At 43.8% G+C, this 10077-nt stretch overlaps 2 protein-coding genes across 2 annotated transcripts; both read right to left on the bottom strand.

The window, feature by feature from the left end:
• Positions 1–1297: 1297 nt before the first annotated feature.
• smim12 (small integral membrane protein 12) lies at positions 1298–3061 on the bottom strand. Its single transcript, XM_076075316.1, has 2 exons — positions 3029–3061; positions 1298–2214 (listed from the first exon to the last, which is right to left on the bottom strand). The coding sequence occupies exon 2, from the start codon at positions 2191–2193 to the stop codon at positions 1921–1923; it is 273 nt and encodes a 90-aa protein (XP_075931431.1). The 5' UTR covers positions 2194–2214; positions 3029–3061; the 3' UTR covers positions 1298–1920.
• Positions 3062–5524: 2463 nt separating this feature from the next.
• pef1 (penta-EF-hand domain containing 1) lies at positions 5525–9828 on the bottom strand. Its single transcript, XM_076075254.1, has 5 exons — positions 9723–9828; positions 8680–8926; positions 7351–7506; positions 6716–6859; positions 5525–6612 (listed from the first exon to the last, which is right to left on the bottom strand). The coding sequence occupies exons 1-5, from the start codon at positions 9741–9743 to the stop codon at positions 6383–6385; spliced, it is 798 nt and encodes a 265-aa protein (XP_075931369.1). The 5' UTR covers positions 9744–9828; the 3' UTR covers positions 5525–6382.
• Between the last annotated feature and the right edge of the window lie 249 nt (positions 9829–10077).

Genomic DNA, 10077 nt, shown 5'->3' with positions numbered 1-10077 from the left:
GTTGTTTGAACTCAGTTAAAGGATTGATTGGTTAATCTTAGAACAGTGCTCTCTTATTTTGAAATGAAGGCGACATGTGTAGAGAGTTGGGACCATGATCAGCAGTCATACGATTGGCTGAGTGCTGCGCTTACATAAGTATAGAGGGCTGAGAGGCCTCCCAGCATGCACTGGGGTAATAGATACATGGACATCAGGACCCAATCCCAAATTCCTAACTCTGAGTAACCGGTCCAATCATAAATTCCCCCCTAAAGCCTTGAACCCTGAACCCTCAGGGACTTAACCGACGTCACCTGCTAAAAGGTTGAGTGTGAGAGGCTGCGGGGGCCTGCAATGGTCAATATGAAGGGGCCAGCAGCACTTTGCTGTGACACATCATGTTATGTGCAATTGTGGGTATTTATTTGATATCTTTTTACTTCCTGAGTTGAACGTCTTCCAGGCTTTTGCCACTCGAGATGAGTTATTTGTCAAATAATTTATTTACTTGTTTTTGTCAAAACAGCTTTAATAACTAAATGAAAAGAATAGTGAACTAGCTGTGTAATATAGTCTCCGCTTCTATTCCTCTGATCTTTTTATGTTCCATCTTTAATCCTTAATGTTTCCGAGTTAATGTGATGTGCCAGGCTGAACACCTACGTGCCGTCCTCTTTATTACCTTTTGTGCGTCTCATGCTTCCACTGGTTACCCAGTGTTTAACGTCACATTGCAATGAATTGTGGGTAATTCCCTTGGGCAAAGTCTGCCTCTGATGCTGACTGAGGGAAAGTGTTCAAAAAGTACTGAAAATGTCTGCGAGAGAACCCTCAAACACTCGACAATTTGACATTGGGGCAGCCCTAAACCTTCACGGACTTTACGCCTCAAAGTCCGTAAATCCTCTGTGCAAGAGGGTCAAAGTTCAAGGTGCCATGTTATGCGAAAGTAGTACGTCCCAAATGAATGAATACTACATGCCCCGTGTAAGGATGGATGCAGTATATACTTAAAGTAAAAACAAATTTGAAGAACTGAAAAATCCAGACTCCACCATCAAACCCGAGGCAGAATTCATCGCTTTGCCGCGCGCGTTCCCTCGAAAACAATTTCCTTCTCGAAGCTGAATCAGCAGTCATTACTTCCTTCCTTTGACGTTACTTCCTGTCCTTGGCAGCAGTATTGTTTCATATCCAAGTGGGATCATATATTTGTTCGGACCTGAAGTGATATAAAATTCAAACATTTCTTTAATTCCTTTGTTAGAAAAAAAAAATCAGTAGCAGGAACTGGTGATAAAGAATCATCCAAGCATTTTCAGCAAACATTCCTTTATTCATCATATTTCTTTTCTCAGTGACACATAATTACAACGTGAGATGTGCAAACCATCCAGACTTCCTAAAATGAAAGTATTGTGCAGATGTTCCAGACAATAGGACTATAAGCAGCTTAAACATCCTGAGACCTCCCACATAGTTGGCTTATTTTGTCGCATACCATCAAAACGGTTACATGAGACAAAAAGAACTACAATCTTCCATCTTTGACATCTCGAGCATCATTTGCGTGTGATTTAAACAGCAGAGACACAATAACATGTGTGTGATAATTACACAACTAGATGTACAGAAAACAGACAAAGAACAGTTTCCACCAAACCCTGTCATCAGTTCAAAGCCTGGACACCCAGAGGCTCAATATTTCATGCGTTTTAATTAGAGTATCTTACTTTAGGTATTGATCAATGCATGAACAGGCTTGTGTGACATCAAGGAGAAGGTCAAAGAATCACAGCTGTGTTTGATTTACACAGGCAAGCTGGTGCATGAGTGAGGATGTATGGCTGAGGTAAGAACGGGTGTTTTTGCCCTCCTTGGCCCCCAATGCACTGCTGCTGAGAGAGGGTAAATGCATGTCTCTCACACCGACCCGGGTTAGCTCTTCTCGGGTCGGTTCCTGTTCAGAGCGGCTCTAGGTGCGAACTCCAGTTTCTCTTTCAGGCTAAGCACCTGGGTGCTGTCCACGCCCTCTTGTTCTTGCAGCTTTCTATCCTCCCTCAGCTCCAGGATGCTCTTCTCCTCTCTGGCTTTCGGGGTCCCCCCGATAAACCACTCCAGGTGGTAGCCCACGCCTCCCACCACGAAGGCCACAGGGAAGGTGACATAAGGGGCATAGGTCCGTGCCGCTGTCCAAAATAGAGGCCACATGACTGCACTCCGCTTCGGCTCCTCCATAGGGATAAATAAAAGAGGAAGTTGTGAGTGCGTTTTAGCGTACATTAACAATTACAGTGTTATAGTATGAGGGGAAAGTGAAGAGCCATTCATACATAAAAGAGCATTTATGTAGCTACTATTGCCAACAAGAGAGTACTAGTATATTATTTAATAATGTTGCAATCGGTTACTGAAACATAAAAGAGAAAAAGTGTAAACTTTATATCACATTTTGAAACAGGGTGTAACGTTACTGTATCCAGACAAACGTATGATTTGTGTTGGGTAACATGAACCAGTCCATGCATCAACGTTCATGTAACTAGCTCGCAACGTTACCTTCTGTCGAGGGACACTCGTATCATTACACATTTATAACTTCAAATGATATTATAATTCATTTTTGCTTGTGCGTCGCGTCCTACCCGAAATGCTGAGTGGCTATCCTCGATTCAGAACGGGCAATAATCTGTATATAAAGCCGTACGCTTTGCTTTTACATACGACATTAAGATGACATGTTCACACCTGCCAACCAGAACAGGGCTGGTACCAACCTGGACAGAGCATCTGAAAACATGCGTTCATGTTTCATTGTGTCAGGTCTATCGATACATGTTGACTTGTGTAAGTTACTGCGTGAAAGTCATATTATGAACCGCTAACTATAAATAACGCGAAGTGACACGTGAGGTTACAATCCGCGCAGTGACAGACCTTCTACAGTTAAACCTGCACCAGCTACCGTCACTAGAAACAAGTCCGTGTGCAGTTTTGTCTCTGTAATATTGTGATAAAAGGCATTAGTTCATTTGTCTCCACTCACCTTTACCGTTTGCACGTTGGTACAGCAGCGGAAATACGCAATATCCGTCTGTCGACTTCCTGGTTGGATTTCATTGGCTGACGAGCCGCGCTTTGCTGCAACGTGTTTTCTCGGCGCATTAGCGCCGCTAAGTGGTGACAATAGCGCACTACGTTGAGATGAGGAGGGCCGAAACATCTATTTAAATTATTTGTTTTAGAAAAACAGAAAGTGAATTAACATTATCTATGTACAACACTAGGCTACACCTTCTATACAGTGATATAAAATACATATATTCAATTTAAGATCACTAAAATGGGGACTCACTGCAACAGAAAATGAAATTAGAGGCTAGTGATCCACTAATAGGGTTACACAGTATGTGAATAAAAACGTATTACAACTTTTTTGTTCATCCTTTTACAACTGAAACTATTTCTCCACAATAATGAATTACATTTGATTCAATTATGTCTCATTGGAACTAACACATGCTTAATAATCAAAGAACCCCATGTGCTTTGTGGCTGTACAGTCGAAGGAGCTGTGCTCTTTCTTACACAACATAGCCTATATATGCATGTTTATCCCTTCCTGGAAGCCATAGAAATACAATCTCTTTTGGTGTTCAAACATCTCTGGCATTCTTGCAGAAAATCCTCCTCTCAAGGAATACTCATGACAGGCTGACAGATCTGTCAGCAGGATTGTGTCATACGCAATCAAGGCGAGAACAACCCCTCTCGGATGACAAACCCCTCAAGTGTCATGACACTTTTCTTTTAGTTCAAAAGCACAGTTTGACATGTAAAGAACAGACACTTTTAGAGGCTTGGTAAACTGTCTGAATACACAAACTCTTGAAGAAGTTTTGCTTCTGTTTACTTGAACTGCTTATGAGGGATGCAGAGAAATTATGTATGTTTCAGCCACCCGGTGGGAAACCATAAATTGCAGCATTGACTATAGGGGGATGGGGGGGGGGGGGGGGGGGGGGGGGGGGGGGGTACGTTTCTGGGTAAGTGAATCAGTAAATGTTCTTTCTAAGGCTCCATATGATTGATGACACTGATATTTCAGCTCGCAGGCCCAAACATTTTCCGCAAAGCTGTGCCATGCAGTGTGCAGGGCACAGGGCTGATCTAGCGATTGGAATGCAGCCTGTCGTGGAGCGACTCATTGGTCATTTGTGCAGAGGGAGAAAGTGTTTTAAGAAAATGCAGCTAAATCCAAATTTGTTTTAATGTTCTCATTACTTCCAAAGACTGCTGAAATGATTGTGATTAACAGGATTCTGTGTGGGTGATTATGCGTCACGCTTCAAAATGATTCTTTTAAGCAGTTCCTCCCTCTCTGCTGTCCATCTCCTAGTTGCCAAAACTGGCATTTGATAAATCCTTTCAGATAAAGTGGAAATGTGCTCATCCCCTGCGGGAAAAAACAACATTACTTGTGCCAGTTCTGCTTCACCAGCAATATTAGCAGTGCCAGGATTGTTTCATCAGCTCCTGCTTATTAGTGAATGATATTTAGAGCTGCACTAGCCAAGAGTTTTATGTAAAAAAATAAATATATAACCATTCTATCACTCCAAATCACAAACTGGGGCTGACAGAGTGGAGCGTATAGCGTCCTCGCTAACTGAAGCCCCGCAGACCTGCTATTCGCCCCAAGGTAATTACAGATGTCAGGCATGGTCAGTGGTGGGATATTCCCTCATTACACAGGAAATGACAATCAGGATTTAGGTTGAATCACCGCTGAATCACATAAGCCAGAAAAAAAATGCTGCTGAAACCTTCAAGCATGGTGCACCTTTGGTCACGCTCGTAAGTCCCCAAACTCAAATGGTTTTGAAAGCGGTCCAGACACTGAACCACATCCACGTTCAGGCGATGTGTCAGATAGGCAGGGAGGATGTGACACGAAATGTGCTTAAGGACGTGGGACAGCTAAGTTTAGCCTTAGATGAAGATGGAGGCCGAGGGGCGAGGACTAGACGGATGTGAGATATGAGAGAAAACGATGCACGAGGGGAGTTTGATGGATTGCCTCTGATTTGGAAAGAGACGAGGAGGAGTAAGAGGACTCTTGACACAGACTGTGATGAAGCAGAGTAACAGATGGGGAGGGAAAGAAGCGCCAGATGTGGAAGGAGGAAGACAGAGGCTCTTTTGTGCGGCCAATCTGCCAAAAGGAGAAAAGAGCATCTGATTTGGGACACTTTGAGGGCAAAGGTGACGAGTATAGGGTCTGGATCTACAACTGCACTTCTGCTGGATAACACATACATTTTGAAGTGATTTACCTCCATTTAAGGATTCGGTTTTCTCTGTTTTCAGACCAGAAAAAAAAACTTCAGCCAAGCGCACAGAGATTTGCGTAGTGTTTACTGCTGCATTTACACAACACTTGCCTTTCAAATCCAGAGTGAACACGACAGCATGCAGCTTCTTCAAAGTGTAGGAACTGTATTTTTTTCATTTGTGTGAAGAACATGAATACATCAAAACGTGATAGAAAATACATTTATTTGTTTTTGGCATTAAGAACCATGATGTTATCTGATTTCAGACCACCTCAGTGGAGTGTTTTATCTATTAAAGCACCGGCCCGACAACCACTGAAGATACATTTCATTGATTGGAAAGCGGAAAACATAACAAGGAACAATTATTAATGCTTTTGGGAGTCCCTCCCCCCCCCCCCCCCACGGATAATTGTTTTTATTTCTGGTTGATACTGGCTTACAGGGGTGCAATGTAGCAGACAACTTTGTTACAGAGCTTTAACAGCAACACCCCACTAACTGCGAGGAGTAGAATAATTGAAATATTAGAAAAAGTGGCTGTATTTTGGCTAATTATACACAGTACAATATAAAGCAATGTTCAATACAATGTGCAACCATTGCATGGAAACACCCTCTGGAGATGCTGAATATTCCTGATGGCATTCTAATGGCACAGGAACCGGTTAATGTCTGCATATGAGCAAATTCATCAGGTATGAATGTCAAAATCACACATGTGTAAACAAGGCCTCGTTTGCAGTTTATGGTAAAAATATAACTGGCACTCTATAGCATCAGTCTCCTGTAAAACAATCACTTTCACACTTGCGCCTGGTGAAAGTTAAGCCATCCAGTAAAGGCTTTAGCTGCCTTTTTTTAACAGCCAATGAACTTTGATGTAAGGCTTTTTACCTCCTTACAGCAACAAGCCACGGAATGATGTGTTCCGGCTGATATACTGCACACATTCAGATGGAGGCACTTATGGCAGAGCACTGAAAACGTGAGCAAAACATGACCTGAACACGGAATGATACGATGAATCCACAGTGCAGACGGATTGCCGGTGGAGCGGGGGCTCACATGAGCCTGGTGACGGCCCCGGAGAGGAAATCCTCGTAGTTGAGCCGGATGTTGCCCGACATGGTCGTGTCTTTCTCCCTGAAGACCTGCGTCATGCTCTGGAGCTGGGTGCACACCTGGATGAAGCAGTCCAGCTGGATGCCGGGTCGCCCGCGCGGCACGGTGAAGCGGCGCACCAGCGTCTCGGAAAACTGCGGACTCAGGTTGTAGCCCATCTGAGCGAGGGCTAGAGGACGGACAGACAAGACGGGGAGATCATTGTTGTTATCTGCTGAAAGGTTTTATTTCAGGCTTCAGATCAAGCTTTCACACACACAAACGGGGGCTACCTTGGTGTAACTCCGTGCCACTGATACAGCCTGAGCGGTCTCTGTCGTACTGCTGAAAGAGCGCCCTCCAGCGCTGCATGAATTCCCACAGTGCTGAGAAGCCAAATACGTCCATTCGACCGGACCGCGTCTTGTCAAACATGTCTAAAGGAAAAACAAAGCACGGGACAGTTTTTAGCCAAACAATGTGAGGTGCAATTCTGGGCCATGTATCGAGCGAGCCCTCTGTCCATCATCATGACTCTTCTCCTTGTATTATATAAAAGTAGCACACAGGAGTCTCTCAGTTCTCATTATGATAATGGAACATATTAGTCACTGCCTGACAAACACAACTGGAATGTCGGGATACGAGTGCAACTAACAGGTACCCAGACGGACACGTCAGATTTAGGCTGACTCCTCTTGGCTGCCCGAACTTCTTTTAGAAATGTAATCTAAGTTTGTGAAATTTAGAGGGCCACACACTTATAAAGCCAGCCTACTTTCTTTTTCCCGCCACTCTTTTATCCATTTATTTTTTATCCATTTTGCTGTAGACACTAAGGCATTTATTTATAACCAATTCAACAACATGGAGCTACCTCCCACTCGCACCGTTGAGCTTTTCATTTGGCCGCAGCTGCAGCACTTACTGATCATCATGAGGCAGGTCTCGTCATTGAAAGCAGACCAGTTGGAGTTGACGAGTGCCTGCTTCAGCTCCTTTAGGTTGATGAAGCCGCTGTGGTCCGTGTCCACGGTGTGGAACCACTGGTACGCCTCTTGGCTAACACCAGGAGGGATGTTTCCTACAGGGAGGAAGAATCAGAGCAGTGATGGGATGGTGGAGAGAGAAGTGGTGGCTCAGAATGACTTTGAAGAGGCCCAGCACTGCAAGATTGTTTTCTCAGCATGCTTTTGTTGTTTTTAATATATCATTTCAGCGAAGCTCTCCGGCTTTGAGGAGTAACATGTGTGTGTGTGTGTGTGGTAGGGGTGGGGGATGGTCAAAGGAAAAGATAGCAACAAAGTACATTATATACGCAGGAGCATTGACACATGCAGGAGGAATGTGTGGAAAGGAGAAAAAAAGTATTACGGTCTGGTTTGCTACACCTTAAATAACATCTAATAATTCAACTACCCCATTCATATCATTAAAATACTTTATATTCTTCCAGTAAAGGAAAAACAGCTTAAATTGGGAGTATTATATCAGACTGGTACAGTTTGTAGCCGTATATTCTGCTGAAGAATACCTCCCCAACCTTAGTTACACATGCTCAGTGTTTCTCAAGAAGGTAGCCGCAGGGTCAAGTGTTGAGGAAAAGTCCTCCCAGAAAGAGGGAGATGGTGTCGGGGCAAGAAGCCATTACCTGAGTACATGGCGGAAGAGACGGGGGGGGGGTGTTAGAAAGTACGGTATGAGACAAGGGGAGGAGTGGAGGCAGGGCTGATTGTCAGGAAAAGGAATGGGGAGAGTTGGGCAGGTGACACTTCAGGCCAGAGACCCTGATGGATTCTGTCCCTGTGGGAAGTGATAGCAACATAGGCTTTTCCTTGGATGCTACAGGGAACAACAGTGTAATCACACACATGCATAAACATATACACACACACACACACACACACACACACACACACACACACACACACACACACTACACTCTTTACCCATCTGTCTCTTACTTTAGCCCTCACTCAGTATTACCGGAGTCATCACTCCAGCCGTGTAATCCTGCTGAGGGGCACACACTGAACCCTGTCTCTACATGACTGTCAGGGAACGTAAATCATTTTCTATCCATCATCCCAGCAGAGAGCGAGGGAGGGAGAGAGAGAGAGAGAGAGAGAGAGAATGAGTGGAAAAGCAATGAAGATGGGGGAATAAGAGCCCATCCGCAGTCTCCTCGTGTTCACAATATGCCCGTTCAACTCACACTGGCAGCGGTGCCCCAGAAGCATCTCCAGTCTCAGCTTACCTGCAGGAGCCTGTTGTCCATAATGTCCTCCATGGGGCTGTCCCCCGTAACCCCCATAATGCCCGGCGGGGGCACCACCTGGTCCATGCCCATACTGCCCTCCTTGAACTGGAGCTCCATAAGCACCATATTGGCCCCCTGGCTGATGTGGTGCACCTTCGTATGGAGCCGAGGGGCTGGCCCCGTAGGGACCACTGCCTCCCCCGTATGGAGCAGCAGGTGGTCGGTGGCCTCCTCCTGGATAGCCCTACAGTGATAAGACAAGACTGTGTGATAAATACAAGGAGTAAACGAGCTGTGTGTGTATTACATTCTGATATATATATATATATATATATATATATATATATATATATATATATATATATATATATACAAAACATGTAATTAGTTTATCAAATATAAGTCATTGTTACAGTGTAAAAGGGATACAGAGTTGCTGTTTAGAGATTAATGCATCAGTAATATTAATCCAACAGTTTAATATATCCTATAAAAGCCTACAGGACCCATTCCCAGCACTTTTTAACTTCAACATTTAGCTGTAAACAGCCTACTTCTGAACTTTACTAATACCTGTACTGTGAGACACTGTCACGTTTTACTTGTAAGGATCTGAATACTTCTTACACCACTGAAGTAACGTTAATGTTACAGGCTGTAGAAAACTACGAGGAAATTCACGAACTAAACAATCAAGATTCCTTTGGTGATATACAAAACGGGAATATTAAAACAGCTAACGCTCACTTACATATTGTTTAACCATAACTCCAGCAATGTTAGCGTATATAACGTTCACAAAACACACTGCAACATAAGCTAATGGACGTTATTACCACGTAGCGGCACCATTTGCATTGTTTACTAACTGTTACAGCAAACAGATGAATAGCTAACGTTAACGTCACTTGTGTTTTTCATGTCCTAAAACATTAGTTACGTTATATCAAGGTAATGAAACAGATATTACAGTTATTTAACAATGTAAACATGTTGTGCTAATTAACATAAACAAAACAGAAAATGCAGTATTTCGATACCTGGCCGTAGTGGAAACTCATTTCTGACAGACTTCAACAAGGCAGCCGCGTGAAGGCGGATACAGATACTGAACCGTCCGGCTCGCGGTAGGCAGCTATTGGTGCATTTCCGGGTCTGTCACCGCCGCACCCGCTTCTCCTGCTCCTGATTGGACGGCAGAGTGGAAAAGTGATGACGACGGAAACAGCATGAATCACTATGCCCATCACGCTCATGAATAGAAGCAAATACTTCCTGAGTTAGCCACTCACTGTGTCATTCTGTTATATATGCTGGGTTTTACTGCGAGTCTGTTTGAATTTTGACTTCATATTATTTTAGGGCTGTATACCGTATCTTCACTGTCAGACATAA

This window comes from Anarhichas minor, unplaced genomic scaffold, assembly GCF_050575085.1.
Source record: "Anarhichas minor isolate MPS153535 unplaced genomic scaffold, ASM5057508v1 ptg000051l, whole genome shotgun sequence".
Classification (NCBI taxonomy): domain Eukaryota; kingdom Metazoa; phylum Chordata; class Actinopteri; order Perciformes; family Anarhichadidae; genus Anarhichas; species Anarhichas minor.
This window is presented reverse-complemented; position numbering and strand designations above follow the sequence as displayed.

What these genes read in the sequence shown, in the direction of transcription:
- smim12 (XM_076075316.1), bottom strand. Translation starts at nt 2,193, where the DNA reads ATGTGGCCTCTATTTTGGACAGCGGCACGGACCTATGCCCCTTATGTC.
- pef1 (XM_076075254.1), bottom strand. Translation starts at nt 9,743, where the DNA reads ATGAGTTTCCACTACGGCCAG. An exon ending in TGGACAACAGGCTCCTGCAG is followed by an intron (nt 7,507 to 8,679) that starts GTAAGCTGAGAC and finishes TCCTCCCTGTAG; the next exon opens with GAAACATCCCTCCTGGTGTT. An exon ending in TGGCACGGAGTTACACCAAG is followed by an intron (nt 6,613 to 6,715) that starts GTAGCCCCCGTT and finishes TCCGTCCTCTAG; the next exon opens with CCCTCGCTCAGATGGGCTAC.